At 46.3% G+C, this 16,869-nt stretch overlaps 1 protein-coding gene across 3 annotated transcripts in view; it reads left to right on the top strand.

The window, feature by feature from the left end:
• Positions 1–16,869, top strand: part of GNPDA2 (glucosamine-6-phosphate deaminase 2) — a 143,346-nt gene that overhangs the window by 108,477 nt on the left and 18,000 nt on the right. Inside the window, exon 2 of one of the 3 annotated variants that reach the window (XM_085642164.1) lies at positions 12,818–13,026. The exons of the other annotated variants lie outside the window; for them this stretch is intronic. Coding sequence (XP_085498290.1) covers positions 12,912–13,026 — 115 coding nt within the window. The 5' untranslated portion in view covers positions 12,818–12,911. The remainder of the gene's footprint in view (positions 1–12,817; positions 13,027–16,869) is intronic. 3 annotated transcript variants of the gene reach the window in all.

The raw sequence follows: 16,869 nt of genomic DNA, 5'->3' as shown, positions 1-16,869 counted from the left end.
CTGCAATGCCTATATGGTATAATTTGTGTGAGTGTGCCAAATATCATATTCCGCTAAGGGGGGGAATGGATGGGGTATTCAAATTTTTGACAGTTGCGAGGCCAAAACAAGTAGTTTGGTACACTGTTTCATTTAAAAACAAAATTTGAGCTGGGATTAGGCAGGCAGGATGTAAAACTTCAGTTCCCTGAACCTGCCAAGGCTTTGTGCCCCAGACTGATTTTAAATCAATAGTCTCATTCCAATGATCATAACCCTGCGTAGCCAATTTATTTCTGAACAAGTTGGCGTAAAACAATTTAATTTGGGTCAACATAAATTTTGATTGTGAAGATGGTCGAAGCTTAAAGAAATAGGATTCTGGATTATATATGTCATAATCTGTAAAATAAGTAAACTAATCCCTGAGAGTTTTAGAACTCGCCTCTACGGGAGTAGGGCAATGCTTCCATAGTGTATAATTAAAATCAGGTCTGATCGTGTTTGTTTAGTGTAAAAAATGATGCCCATAATGTTGATAACAGAATAAATCTCCATAATGGCGGAATTTAAATTTACAGTAGAGCGTTCTGGCAAATAATGACCATTGATAAGCCAAAGTCACAAATCCAATCGACATGAAGAGGAAAATCAGGATAAGCACCAACGAAATGTAGGTCCATGGAGGGACCAGGTAAGTCTTTTTGAACCAAGAGAAAAAAATACTTAATTTAGTCTGTGTGTCTGCCAAACTGGATGTCGAGGAAGACGAGCCGGAAGAGAGGCTGGCATGATCTCCATAGTAGCCACTCGTAGGTTGATTAATCAGAGGTGGAAGTGTTGAGTCCGCTTGATGTTCTCCAGGACTGTTCGGCACCTCACTCACGGACTCATCAGGATGATATATGTACTCGAAGTCCATAGTAGAAGATAGAGGTCGGATGGGTGAAAGATCAATAATAGTGTCCATCACTTTCGTAGCCCTACGAGGACCAGTGGAAGATGATGAAGTCAGTGGATCCAATGAAATTGCGCTGCACGAAACTGCAGGTGTGACACTATTCAGAATCTGCCGTGTGGTGTTGCTTGACATTGTCCACTGAAATATATCTGTTGTCTTTACGACCAGGTAAAGGTGGTAAAATAACTGTACGAGTGCCCTTCAGTCCAAGCACTGGAACCGGTGCACGATAAGAGGGACCAAATTAATTTTTGTTCTCCAGCTTTTCTCGCACCAGATGTCCGACTTTAAGAAGCCAACCAGCAACTGGAATCAGTAGTGCTGCATCAGTGGAAGAGGGTAAATGTTCAGTTGTATAGCTGTCACGTGTGTTTTGTATATCCTGCAACACAGTAGAATGATTATCTACGTGAAAAGGTTGCGGCAGCCGCCACAACGGCCAGACCACTAAGGTCTGGAACAAACATTTTAATGCCAAAGAGCATTTTGTATGGGGTCCGCCCACCCAGAGATTGTCTAGGGAGATTATTAAGTACACGTTGAACCCCATACAAGTGGGCCAGCCATTTCCTGCCACTACCTAAGAATCTAGCTGTCAAGGATTGCTTTAAGTCATGGTTCATTCGCTCCACAATTGAATTGCCCTCAGGCCTGTATGGAGATGAAAATTGCACCAGTACCCCCAAAGACTTCATCGCATCCTTGTACGCCTTAGAGGCAAATGCTGGACTTTGGTCAGAATGAAAGGTACCACAGGCAAACATCCCAACAAAGACACGCAAATCCCTGATGACATTTCGAGCGTCAGCAAAGTAATCTAGTGCACGAATCAACTGCAACAAATATATATTGATACGCAGTATCTGAAGAGCGAAGACCACAGTGATCAAGACAGATACAGCCAAAAGGTTGATTAGAAATACATAGCTGCGTTTGTGGTGGGCGCGTGACCGTAGACGGCTTGATTTGCTGACAGATGTCACAAAAAAGTACATAATTACGGGTCTGTTTATATAAACGGCGCCACCAGTAACTTTGCTGTAAGATAGAATGTCGCCGACACACCGGCATGTGCAAATGCTATGCTTTAGTGTGTGGATTTGATCAAAGTAGGTCTGTGGTCCATGTTGGGAATCATCCGATCCCCAACTGAAGGAATCAAAGCATAAGGAACCTGTTCGGGAGTTATGTGATAAGAGTATTTCAAAGGAAACTCTGGATAAGCAGTTCCCTCCCTCGTTGCAGACACTGCTGCCAAAATCCCATTATCTATTTTAGTCATGAATCTTGTAATTGCTGCTATGGAACACGTGGCTATTGTAGACTTTGCCGCTTCATCAGCCAAAGAATTACCAAGAGCATGTGCTCCCACATGCTGATGGCCAAGAGTATGTATAACCTGCGTGAGGGGCAGACATTGTTTAAGATCTGCCACTCGAACCCAATGTGTTTTATGCTTAATTGTTCTGCCTTTAGAATCTCGATAGTCATTCCGAGACCATAAGAATAAGTTGTCATTAAAAGACTGGACACAGAAATAAGAATCGCACACAATAACCGTATTCATATTTGGATCAGCGAACTCGAGCGCAAGTACAAGAGCACGCAGCTCCGCCAATTGTGCCGTACAGTCTCCAAGTGCCAGAGTATGCACAGTGGAAGAATTCAACTCTCCATTAACAATTGAACCAGCAACAATTGCGCAAGCCGCAGAATAAGCATGTTTGGAACCCTTGGCCGGTTGAGCCGTGCCATCGGTATTAATGATGCAATTGTACTCATTAAGAGGAAGCAAAGACCAGGGAGGAGGATGAACGTGTTCATACTGTAAAAGCTCCTGTGTTTTATGAGCTGGATCAAAGATAAACGTGACATCAGCCGATGTCAAAGAAGTAGCCCTTTGTATCCAATGGGGGTGTAGTGCTTTCGAGTTAGGTACACTCGCCTCAGTCACGGCTTCCAAAGCAGGGAAGGGCGTGACCATAAGAATGCGTTTGCCTTGCACCAGTGAGCATTCTTTCAGAATCGCCATCTGTACTGCCGTCAAGATTTTTTAAACAGTTGAAAAGCGCATTTTAGCAGCAGTACATAAATGGGATTTGTATGCAATAGGTATTGTCACCCTCATTGAACGTCAAGTAAGTGAAACCCACTGTCCCAGAAACGATACATATTACCAAGTTTGTGGTGTTATCACGCGTCAACAATTAGTTAGTTGCAAGCAAGTCAGTTTGCCAAGAACTAAGAATAGAAGTATGTTCCGGAAGCCAGCTTGCAGAAGAAAAAGTTGGTTGTATCAATGCATAGAGCGGTTTGATACACTAGGCATAATCGGGAATGTATGTCCTCCGGAAATGTAGAAATCCCTGCAAAGACTGAAGTTTCTTCAGTGTAGAAGGGGGTTGCAATTGTGCACTTTACTCCAAGAAGTGAGGGGCCAAGCCCTTTCGTTCATTATTGAGCTCATAGCCCAAAAAGAGCACCGCCAAATGGGTGATGTGTGATTTAGCAAAATTGAATTTAGATCCATAGTCGGCAAAGGACAAGATAATCCTGTCGACTCAGACAAGATACGGCATAGGCGCAATGTCCATCAGATAAATGTCATCTACGTACAAGAACGCATCAGGGTCTATGTCGTTCAACAAAGACACAATCCATGCCGCAAATGCCCCGGGGCTATCCTTATACCCCGTAGGCAATCGTGTACATTTCTTTTGATTCCCGACGGCAGTGAATGCTGTCAAATCACGGCTGTCAGCTGCGAGATTGTGACTGTAGAAACCATTAGAAATATTAAGCGTAATTTTGTATTTTTACGACCAAGATTGTTCACCAGCGCAGAGCTGTGAGTGTTCTACACTGCAAAAGTGCGACAATGACGGTTCAAATTTCGGTAATCCAATACAATCCCATACGAACCATCAGGTTTTGATACCGTAAAGAGAGGATTATTCATCGGTGATGTACATGATTCAATCACTCCTTGATACTCCAACTGTGTTAGAATATCACAAACGGAAGCCTTTGCTTCATGTCTGAGTGGATATTGCGGTTGTGGCTGTGGCATAGAGCGTAAAGGTATGTCATGAGCCGGTGAATCAACATCCCAATCCACCTGATCACGATACACCGCTGGTGCTAGGGCCAGAGCCCACTCAGCTGCGAAAGCCTGTGCATGCTCCTCAGGAACATAACGAGAAAAACTCGAAGTATTAAGCCTTCCCCTCTAGAAGCGGCTAACACAACGGGTGGAGGCCAATCCGTCTCCTCTAACAAAATGTCATACGAGGAGGTTAGATTCTCCCAGAAAACCGCCTTGATTGGACAAGGTATATCACCTTCAATTTGAAAAATAATTTCATAGAGCTTATCCGGGGGGGCAACCCGGGTGTCTGCGGTCTCTATGTAATGAATGTATCAGTTGCTGTCACCTCCAGACATGGACGCAACGCCTCCTGTACTATGGTAATCTCCGCTGCGCTGTTGAGCAGAGTCACTGCCCATGTCCAATCCAGGAGTCGCGTTCTCACCGTCTGAGGCACCATCAACTGATCCACGCCACCAAGAAAACAGCATTCAAGGACCGGTTGGACAACAACGCACACAACAGCAAGGAACTCTTCAACATCGTCAGAGAGCTCTCCAACCCCAACGCCGGAACCAACGACATCACCCCATCGCAAGACCTCTGCAACTCCCTCGCCTCCTACTTCCACAACAAGATCGCTGACATACACAACCAACGCTCCCCACGACCAAACCAACGCCCCCCACCACCACCCTCAACGCCTGGACACCGATCAACCTCGAAGACACCATCAGCACGATGAACTCCATCCACTCCGGTTCCCCAACCGACCCCTGCCCTCACCACATCTTCAACAAGGCCGACGCTGTCATCGCACCCCACCTGCGGGACATCATCAACACCTCCCTCGACACCGCCACCTTCCCTGAGAGCTGGAAGCACGCCGAACTCAGCGCTCTACTAAAGAAACCAACGGCGGACCCCACCGAACTCAAGAACTACCGCCCCATCTCGCTCCTCCCGTTTCCAGCCAAAGTCATCGAGAAGACCATCAACAAGCAACTGGCAGCCTTCCTCGAGACGACTGGTTCCCTCGACCCTTCCCAGTCAGGCTTCCGGGCCAACCACAGCACCGAGACCGCCCTCATCGCTGCCACCAACGACATCCGAACCCTGCTGGACAACGGAGAAACAGCGGCCCTCATCCTCCTGGACCTCTCCGCGGCATTCGACACTGTCTGCCACCGCACCCTAGTGCAGCGCCTCAGCAACGTCGGGATCAAGGAGAAGGCACTGGAATGGATCATCTCCTTCCTCACCGGAAGGACACAGAGTCCGCCTGCCCCCGTTCAGATCAGAAGCCACGGAAGTCACCTGCGGCGTCCCTCAGGGCTCCTCTCTCAGCCCCACCCTCTTCAATGTTTACATGAGCCCCCTTGCGGCCATCGCACGCCAACACAACCTGAACATCATCTCCTACGCCGATGACACCCAGCTGATCCTCTCCCTGACCAACGACCCCGCCACCGCCAGAGCCAACCTACACGAAGGGATGAAAAACGTGGCCGAGTGGATGACGACCAGCCGCCTGAAACTGAACACAGACAAGACGGAAGTCCTCATCCTGGGCTCCTCACCCTCCGCCTGGGACGACTCCTGGTGGCCCCCCGCCCTGGGCAACGCCCCCAAACCGACAGACCACGCACGCAACCTGGGCTTCATCCTGGACTCCTCCCTCTCCATGACCAGACAAGTCAACGCCGTCTCCTCGTCCTGTTTCAACATCCTGCGCATGCTACGTAAGATCTTCCGGTGGATCCCCACCGAGACCAGGAAAACAGTCACCCAGGCCCTCGTCACCAGTCGACTGGACTACGGCAACGCCCTCTACGCCGGTACCACCGCCAAGCTCCAGAAGAGACTCCAGCGGATCCAGAACGCCTCGGCGAGACTCATCCTCGACGTCCCCAGACAAACTCACATCTCCAGACACCTGAGAGACCTGCACTGGCTCCCGATCAACAAAAGAATCACCTTCCGGCTCCTCACCCACGCACACAAAGCCCTACACAACCAAGGCCCGACCTACCTCAACAGCCGCCTCAACTTCTATGCTCCCAAACGCCACCTCCGCTCGACCAGTCTCGCCCTCGCAGCCGTCCCCCGCATCCACAAAGCGACAACAGGAGGAAGATCCTTCTCCCACCTGGCCGCCAAGACTTGGAACGCCCTCCCCACCGAACTACGCCTGACCCAAGACCACCTCTCCTTCAGGAAGAAGCTCAAGACCTGGTTGTTCGAGCAGTAGCGGACCCCCCCCCCCCCTAGCGCCTTGAGACCCTCCGGGTGAGTAGTGCGCTTTATAAATGCCTATGATTGATTGATTGATTGATTAAAGCAACATCGTTTTTCTTCTGAAATGGGGGTCGAAAACGAGGTAGTTCCTCTTGATTTCCTTTGACTTCAAACTGTCGAGGCTGATCACGTCCCTGTGGCACAGGTTGACTCTTGCCACGATCTTGGGGTTCTCCTGAGAGCCAGATGTGTCCTGTGAAGAACGAGGAGAACGCTGTTCAGGGACTTTAAATCTATCAGGAATCTTAATTTTCGCGCGGTCGTGCAAGTAATAAGTAAACCTTGCTTCTGTTGTTGCTGCCCATCTTTTTTATTTTTCCAGTTCTTTTTAGGAAAGACCGGACGCCTGTCTTTATCAGTCTGGACTTTTTGTTGAGTTTGAGATTGAGTTTGTGTTTGATTAAAAGGCGTAACTCCCAGACTATTGTGGCCTATGGTCTTATAAACTTTTGCAAAAAATCTTTGGTAATTCGCGTGGCTTGTCTGCATCAGGGACAGCCTGAAAGCGGTTTGCCACTTGAAAGCTTACTACATCGCCCTTGACATTGGCAAGGATCATATCCGCAACCACGTTGAACACCCCCACAAATCCCATCCTCAACTCTATAGCCGCTTCAGCTCCGTGTTCATCTTGAACACGCTTTATCTTAGAGGGGAGTACGGTCATGGAGGGAGTGCCAAAACACTTCGAATATACCACTGCAAACACCTTGCCCCAGGTGTTACAATCAGCTAAATCAGGAAGCAAGTCTTTAGGCAAACTAATAGCCAATATCCTGTGTTTCGCGACATGAACTGTATAACAGCTGTATGCATGCGTATTAAAGACGTATGTAACACGCGAAGTCCTGCAAGTGTCGTTGTTGTCAGCCAAAACGGGCACGTGGCCCCATCTATCGATTAAGGACCTAAATGGACCAGCGTTATTCGGTGAAGAAAGGCGCCATTAAACTAAATATGGTGTTGCCAAGCTGTAAGTGGAATAGGGCTGATAAGCATTACAAAGGGCCGTAGGCGTATATTCGTGAAAAAAGTTATCTGCTCCATCCACCACCGGAAAGGTGACCCAAGAATAGAACACTGCGAAGCAGTAAGCAGCATCCGCTTCTACAACAAAAATCAGCGCAACACCCACATTAGGGACTCCATTTTGAGTCCAATAAGCTGTGAGTGCTGCCCGATTAGGGGCCAGAATTGAAACCGCCATAATGAACAATAAAGAACAACAACCTAGAGCTCGGCAGCACAATTACGGGTTAAGAATACAGAGAAAAAAACCTTTTAAAACTTCAAGCTTGAAAGAACCTATAAAAACATCCAAATAGGAGATTATACCCTCACAGCTGTTTCTTGGAAACAGAAGTGAGGCGATTGTGGACAAGCACTACTCTAGCGACTCACAGATGAGAACCAGACCAAACGTTGGCTGCGCCATGTTGCAGGGATTCTACACATACACAGAACTATGCGCAGGAAAACAGGACCTCATTGAATAGGGAAGGATGTACAAATGAGGTCTAAGATATAGAACAGCACTTATCTGTGTCTCGGGAGCATTATCAACTCTATGGTGCGAAGATCAAGGAAACAAGACCCCTTGGTTTCCTAAAAGAGTGAAAGAAACTTTCACAACAAACAATTACATGAAAGATTTGATCCGCACACAATGAAAAGTAAAAAAGCAGTTCCACCAAGTTGTCGCAACTTATATATTCCTTTATTCTTTGAGTTATAATTTCTTTCTTCTCAGTAGCCAATGCGTTTCCTCCTATTTAAGGACTTCTTCAGGGCTACAAACACAGATGATAGTCCATATTAAAATCTTTTAAAACACAGCTTGTTAAATCATTTAGATTCATATATATGATTTATGTAACAATTCAGTACAATTCTATTTACAACACTTCATAAGTGTACCACACCAGGCACATAACTCTTGGCGACCATGGTAGCTCGTATTCCATTGAAAATCATAGCATATGACAGTATGGGAAACTCATAGAGTACTGCCAAACACTTATATCAAGAACAAAATTTGAGCAATGTCATAAGCACACATTAAAAACATTTCTTTGTATTTATCCAATACATTTATAAACCATGCAGAGAGACATTCCAGATCTATCAATTGAATCAGGGACAGTCCCTGTAAATATGTATTCTAGTATAGGGAGATCTAATATTGTCTTAGATATCTTGCTAGTTCATATTTCATATGAGTCCACTTGGCCTCATATGAGAGCCTATGCAATATCCTAGATGACCATATCATAGTTTAAGTGGTTGAAAAAACGCATACATGGAAAGTCGCATTTTATTTTATAGCTACCTCATCTGTTGTCTTTCGGGTAATTCGTAGTTTCGTCTTGCTTTCGTCCCCTCTACCTCGTATTATTCTTTCTAAAAGACATATGCACAAAGTGAGGGATGTTGTAACCCCTGGCAATATATTATTTTCACCCCGAAGGGAATGGTGGACGATGTAGTCCCCAATTGGTATTTTATAATTATTAATTTTTACTAAGATTCTGCAACAGTATACCTGTACAACCGGGATATCTAATTCCCCTATCCCATTGATGTAATATTTTTTAGGTCTTTTCTATATATCCGATTTGAGGTAGTGGTAACCCTCAAAGCTACAGAACAAAACAATATGAACCTCCAATAAATAAAACGTTTTGTATGCATTATAGTACAACATGCCCTGTCTTATGTGTACATAATGGATGTAAGCATTATAATAATATTAACAACAAAGTCGAGATGACATATAATCGGCATGTGTGCCAAGAAAGAAACATGAATTACCTTAACATGTCATTCATGAACAAGCCCAAAATGTCCCAAAATTATAGTACTTCCTCAATTTAGTATTGATAACCTCATACCTGTGTATTCGTCCAAAGCTCCGTAACTACGTAAATGTTTTTATAAATGCGGTCCTTCAGTAGGCTCAAGTCATGGTTGGCTTAAGAACCTAATGTAAAATAGGAGAAAGTAAACAAGCAAAGTAAAAATAAGTCACAAGGTCTTGTATTTTAAAAAATATACCCCCTTCTAACTAGTACGTCAGACCAAAGGTGGCTACAGAACTTTATAACATATTCCCTATACGATGTTAAAAAGGGCAATGGCATGATAGTATCTACTTGTTATTGTGGGGCACGAGTATCTATATATATATATATATATGCAAATTTAGTAGATCCCAGCATCGTAATCATACTGGCTGTATTTTGGGCAATATCCATGACATAGCCTCATCTTACAAATGCAGCATTTTGGAGCCCATTGCATCATATTTGGCTTCGTATCCCTGCATGATATAATTCTATACTAACATGAAATAAGAGACAGTGCATAAAACATTTCAATCCAAGCCTCAACACGAGTTGCACTTCTTAACCTGACTAACCCGATATCGTATACGTAGTCGCTATATCTCTATATCATTGCTATATCATCGTAGCTACATGCAATTCAAAACTAAAAAGTATGCATCAAATCCGCTACATATTAAGTCATTTCAGTAACAGTTAATAATGAGCAGCATATAGCCCATGGAGTCCCAGAGCTCATAGCATTCATTAAGTCTGTTATATATAAAATAGGTGCACTGACAGTCAACAATGAACAGTGTTTAATACATGGCGTCGCAGAGCCCATAGCATATGTTATCTGCATAGGCAAGAAACCCGCTGTAGCGAGCACAATTGTCACGTCTTTACCGATCATAAATACACGTGTTTAAGCGATAGCTGTCAAGCACTAGTTTGGTTGCAGATAAAGTTATTATGGAAACAGACTTCCATGGTTGTACGGAGTCAATAGTTAAGCCGTTCACTTTAATCTATTTACCGTAAAATCCATCCCAGGCAAGCTGTCCCTCTGTCAGTATATAACGCCGTCAAGCCGAGTTGAAAGAGCCGCAGGCTTTTACATTTTTGGCTCCCAAGCTAGCGCATGCGCTAAAGAATACTTAGCTGAGTTACAGATCCGCCATCTTACACAGGGTTCTCACTTTAAACCCGTAAGCATGTAGTGACCTTATTTCACTTCACGGTCTCATTGTTAAACTGTCTGTATAAGATAAACTTAGTTAAATCGTTGTTAGACTTTTTATTCTTTAACGACACTCGGAAATACGGACTGCTCATTTTATTATTATATATATATATATGGTGCTATATCGGTCACAGGCGTCCATCTTGGAATGGTACCTCCGCCACTAATATAATCCTCTTTCTATTTTTCAATCACACTCAAACATGTCGATCACGTGCGGCCATCATAAAATGGTACCTCCGCCACTATTATAATTGTTAGTCGTTAATCTCTCAATATGAGATAAACTTTGTTATATCGTCGGTAGACTTTCTATTCTTTAATGACACTCGGAAAAAGAGACTGCTCATTTTATTATTATCTATATAGTACTATGTCGCTCATGGGTGGCCATTTTGGAAAGGTACCTCCGCCACTATTGTAATCGTATCCCGAATTTTTTAGTCACAATACCCTAGTAAATAAAAATATTAATATTTCACCGTAGGTCATAACAATTATATCTGCCTCAAAACGGTTCTTATATAGGGAAATCATGGTAGATCGTATGTAACACGCGAAGTCCTGCAAGCGTCGCTGTTGTCAGCTAAAACGGGCCACGTGGCCCCATCTATCGATAAAGGACCGAAATGGACCAGCGGTTTTGGGTGAGGAAGGGCCCCATTAAACCAAATATGGTGTTGCCAAGCTGTAAGTGGAATCTCAAGAGCCCAATAAGGCTGATAAGCATTACAAAGGGCCGTAGGCGTATATTCATGAAAAAAGTTATCTGCTCCATCCTCCGCCGGAAAATTGACCCAAGAATAGAACACTTCGAAGCATTAAGCATCATCCGCTTCTACAACAAAAATCAGTGCAACACCCGCATTAGGTACTCCATTTTGAGTCCAATAAGCTGTGAGTGCTGCCCGATTAGGGGCCAGAATTGGAACTGCCATAATGAACAATAAAGAACAACAACCTAGAGCTCGGCAGCGCAATTACGGGTTAATAATACTGAGAAAAAAACCTTTTAAAACTTCAAGCTTTAAAGAACCTATAAAAACATCCAAATAGGAGATTATACCCTCACAGCTGTTTCTTGGAAACAGAAGTGAGGCGATTGTGGACAAGCACTACTCGAGCGTCTCGCAGATAAGAACCAGACCAAACGTTGGCGGCACCATGTTGCAGGGATTCTACACATACACAGAACTATGCGCAGGAAAACAGGACCTCATTGAATAGGGGTGTACCCACCTACCACATCAGTACCCAAAATCCCAAACCGACTAGCTATAGTGTCTCATTCGTTCTCCTCCAAATATCACGGAGCTACAAATGATTAGACACCCCAACCCAACACTCCCGACTCTCTCTTGAATTGCGGGAGCAAGTCATACTCTTTCGTTCACTCACTCATACTTGTCCACAATGAGAATAGGTAGAGTCACTGAAATAATTCAAAATGCTTATTTTAACTATCCTGCTGTAAAATACAGTTTACTTGCCACTACTAGCAGCAAAATGCATAAACTCAGCACAGTTAGCATTGTTACAATTCCATAGAATACAAAGGGAGAAGTCCTTTTATAAACACTGTGGAAATAAGGGCTTTTAGTCCTAACCACCCTCCCCTTGACTAGAAGAAGTTTATTGTATAAAAAGGACGATCTCTGGGCTTTGACAGCAGACCCCATACCTTAAAGCCTGGATGTAAGACTTACATCATAGGAACAGCAGAGCTCTTCTCCATGGAACGGCTTGCTCAAAGTGTGTTAAAATAACATGCAACAACGCAATATCAAAGCACGAGTCTTCAGTATTGCAGCTGTGTGTAGCAGGTTATGTCTAGGTGCTAGGGACTGACCAGAACAGAATAACAAGGGGCATTGTTGATCGACCTTGCACATTGTGTTCAGGAAAGGCAGAGAACGTGAAAGCAGACTGTTCTCATGTGAAAGGCACAAACCGAGTCTTGCAAAACCATAGTCGTGTAGTAACGTGCGCAAAAGCAGCATCATGGCAGTGAAGCTCATGCTAACTTAGCAAAGTAGACAATGTCCCCAGGCGCCATATAACACTGTTGGCTAAAATACCAGGGCTGGCGTAAGGTTTTTCTAAAGAAAATTGGGCCACCTGAAAAAATCTGAACATATTTAACAAATACAACATTTAGTTATGTTTTTATCTCTTTTAAAATGCAAATACATTATTGCTATTGTGCTGTTAGCAGCACAAACTCCACATAAACGTCCAGTGTGATCCTTTATCAGAAATGAGGTGGGACCTTGAGGGTTATTTGATGAACCCTCCATCTAATCACAACTAAGACCTGACTAACAAGTGTTGTTACTGAAGGCCATGACGGAGTTGCACTCTGTTTTCCTTTCACTAAGATTACAGCACTGTTCTTAACATGATGTTTGTCTGTGTTCTCCAAGGGCATACTAAATGTTCCACTTGGTCAGAGGCAGGTGATCTCCCTCCACTTCACGCCCTCGGTGCCACCCTGACTGTTTGAGGACATCTGGTCTAATGTGCTGTCCAGTTTACCTTGCTGTATTCTTCACCTTTGAAATCCGTTCAGCACAGTTTGGCACATCCCCCAAACGCTACCATACTTTCCAGCCGGAAAAACGACCCAGGCAAGGTGACAAAACGGCAAGAACTGTAAAAAGTGGTTATCTTTTTCCTATCATGACTATATGAATACATCTAACTGTAGGTGTTATTTGATTGCTTTCTTAGACGTTACTATCAGAATGGGGTATCTATTTGCGCTACTTTTCAATGTATGATTACATTGTATGAATTTGAATTTGTAATGTTCTTAATGTGGAGACATTAAGCTTTTAATGCTATGGGGCCTCATGGACAATAATATTTAAACAATACACAACTAAGTGTAATACCACACCTCCTTTGAACCCATTAGTGGGAATATGATACTGAGAATTGCATGACAGATCTGGCGTGCTACATATGAGCGAATTAGAACAAATAAAGTGCTTATCCTTAAAAACTGTGGAAGAGAGGGAAGGAGATTTGGGAGAAGAGAAATTGAATTGTGGGTCTGTTGTACATCTAGATTAACACAGGTATTTTTTCTAATTATATCATTTAATGTAGGTTTATTTATGTGCCCACTATTGAAATTACAGATGAAAATTTAAGAGTGGTTAATGGGCTGTGGAAGGCTAGATACTTCCAATGTTATAAAGTTAGCTTTTGAGATTGTAAATTAGTCACTCTCATGTTATCAATTAATTCCAATGACAATTGCTCAATAAGCTGTTGAGCTAAAGGAGTTTTAACTCTTAATATAGTTGCTCACCCTGCACTGTTATGCCTTGCAGACAGTCAATCAATCAATCAAGGGTTTGTGGAGCACACTACTCACCTGCGAGGGTCTCAAGGCTCTTGGTGGGGTGGGCAGCTCTGGATCAGTCGAAGAGCCAGGTCTTGAGCTCTTTCCTGAATGTGTGCAGGTTCGGGGAGCGTCTGATTTTCACAAAGAGCTCGTTCCAGGTCTTGGCTGCGATGTGGGAGAAGGCTCTCCCGCCTGTTCTGTTTCTGTGGATGCGGGGGACTTCTGCCAGGGCAAGGTCGGCGGAGCGGAGGTTTCTCTTGGGTACGTGGAAGGATAATCTCTCGTTGAGGTATTTGGGTCGGATGTAGAGTGATTTTTAGGCATGGGTGAGGAGTTTGAAGGTGACCCTCTTCTCGACGGGGAGCCAGTGGAGGTCTCGTAGGTGTTGGGTCATGTGCTCGTGACGTGGTGTCCCGAGGATGAGTCTGGCTGCGGCGTTCTGGATGGTTTGGAGTGTGTGCAGAAGGGTCCTGTTGATACCGGCGTATAGGGCGTTGCCGTAGTCCAGTCTGCTGGTTATGAGTGCGTGGGTGACAGTTTTCCTGCAGTCGGGGGGATCCATTTGAAGATCTTTCGGAGGATGCGCAGGCAGTTGAAACTGGTGGATGCGACAGCGTTGATCTGGCGTTTCATGGAGAGGGTGGAGTCGAGGATGATGCTGAGGTTCCGTGCATGGTCTGTGGGGGTGGGTGGGCTCCCAAGGGTGGCGGGCCACCAGGTGTTGTCCCAGGCAGAGGTGCAGGGTCCGAGGATGAGGACCTCGGTCTTCTCAGAGTTGAGCTTCAAATAGCTGTCCTTCATCCCCGTTCTTCATTTCTTCCTGGAAACAGAGTCTGGTGTCTTCGGGGTTCTTCGTGAGTGAGAGGATGATCTGGGTGTCGTCGACGTAGAAAACAATGCTGAGCCCATGCTGTCTGACGATGGCATCGAGGGGAGCCATGTAGATGTTGAAGAGCGTGGGGCTGAGCGATGATACCTGGTGTACTCCGCAGTTGATGTCGGTGGGTTCGGAGAGGAAGGGAGGGAGTCTGATCCTCTGGGTTCGTCCGGAGAGAAAGGATTGGATCCAGTCGAGGGCGGCTCCTTGTATCCCCGCGTTGTGAAGTCTGGCTGCGAGCGTGCGATGTTAAACTGTGTCGAAGGCTGCAGAGAGGTCCAGAAGGATGAGGGCCGCTGTGTGTCCCTGGTTGAGTCCATCGCACCCCACCTGCGCAACGTCATCAATCTCTCCCACAAGACCGCGACCTTCCCAGAGAGCTGGAAACACGCCGAGATCAACGCCCTACTCAAGAAACCCAAGGCAGACCCCAGAGACCTCAAGAACTTCCAGCCCATCTCTCTGCTCCCGTTCCCGGCCAAGGTCATCAAGAAGATCGTCAACAGACAGCTAACCCGATACCTTGAAGAAAACAGAATCCTGGACCATTCCAAGTCAGGGTTCCGCAGCAACCACAGCACCGAGACCGCCCTCATTGCTGCCACCGACGACATCAGGACCCTGCTGGACAACGGTGAGACCGCAGGCCTCATCCTCCTGGACCTCTCCACCGCCTTCGACACCGTCTGCCACCGCACTCTACGCAAACTCCTCCATGCCGCAGGGATCCGAGACAAGGCTTTGGAATGGACCACCTCCTTCCTCTCTGGCAGAACCCAGAGCGTCCGCCTCCCCCCATTCCAATCCGAAGCCTCCGAGATCATCTGCGGCGTACCCCAGGGATCCTCCCTCAGCCCAACACTGTTCAACATTTACATGGCCCCGCTCGCACATGTCGCCCGACAGCACGACCACAACATAATCTCCTACGCCGACGACACTCAACTGATCCTCTCCCTCACCAAGGACCCCATCACCGCAAAAGCCAACCTCCATGAAGGAATGAAGGCCGTCGCCGACTGGATGAAGATCAGCCGTCTGAAGCTGAACTCAGACAAGACGGAGGTCCTCATCCTCGGGTCCAACCCTTCAGCCTGGGACGACTCCTGGTGGCCGACAGCACTGGGGGCAGCCCCGACACCCACCGACCACGCAACCTGGAATCATCCTTGACTCAACGCTCTCAATGACCAAGCAAGTCAACGCCGTCTCCTCCTCCTGCTTCAACACCCTCTGCATGCTCCGCAAGATCTACAGGTGGATCCGACAGATACAAGAAGGACAGTCACCCAGGCCCTCGTCAGCAGCAGACTCGACTACAGAAACGCCCTCTACGCGGTAGCTCCGACCATGCTCCTGAAACGACTGCAACGCATCCAAAACTCCTCGGCACGATTGATTCTTGACGTACCACGCCACGGCCACATCACCCCACACCTGAGAAACCTGCACTGGCTCCCCGTCAACAAGAGGATATCCTTCAAGCTCCTCATCCACGCACACAAGGCACTCCACAAGACCGGCCCAGCCTACCTCAACAGACGACTTTCCTTCTACATCCCCCAACAGCCAGCTCCGCCCCGCCGACCTCGCGCTCTCCACCGTCCCGCACATCCGAAGAACAACCACCGGCGGGAGATCCTTCTCCCACCTTGCCGCCAAGACATGGAACACCCTCCCACTGAGCCTATGACAGACCCAAGACCTGCTGACCTTCAGGAGGCTACTCAAGACCTGGCTGTTCGATCAGTAGCGGGCCCCCCCCCCTCTCCCAGCGACTTGAGACCCTCGCGGGTATGTAGTGCGCCTTACAAGTGACTGATTGATTGATGTGTCCTGTGGTGGCGGGAGTCCAGGTCATGATGGATGGCTTGTCGGCGGTGTGGGGGGGGTGGGGTGTCTGGCATCTGTTTGTTGAAGTTGTAGAGGGTCTTGATCTTCAGGTGGAAGTAGGAGTTAAGCTTGTTGCAGAGTTTTTGGGAAGGTGTGATGTCTGTGGCTTCGCTGGGGGGGTTTACCGAATGGCTGTATGACGTTGAACAGTTCCTTGGCGTTGGTCGCGTTGGTCTGGACTTTGTCTTTTATGAAGGTCTGTTTGGTGTCTCTTATGCGCTGGTGGTATTTCTTTAGGGCACTCCTGTGGTTGTTCCGTGCGTCCGTGGTTTTCTGTTTTTGCCAGGATTTCTCTAGACGTCTGGCTTCTAGTAGTTCTGTGGTGAACCAGGCGGCCTTCAGAGGGCGTTGTT

The sequence above is a fragment of the Triturus cristatus genome, chromosome 2_2 (assembly GCF_964204655.1).
Source record: "Triturus cristatus chromosome 2_2, aTriCri1.1, whole genome shotgun sequence".
In the NCBI taxonomy this organism is placed as follows: Eukaryota; Metazoa; Chordata; class Amphibia; order Caudata; family Salamandridae; genus Triturus; species Triturus cristatus.
The sequence above is the reverse complement of the archived record's forward strand: the minus strand, read 5'-3'. Positions and strand labels throughout refer to the sequence as shown.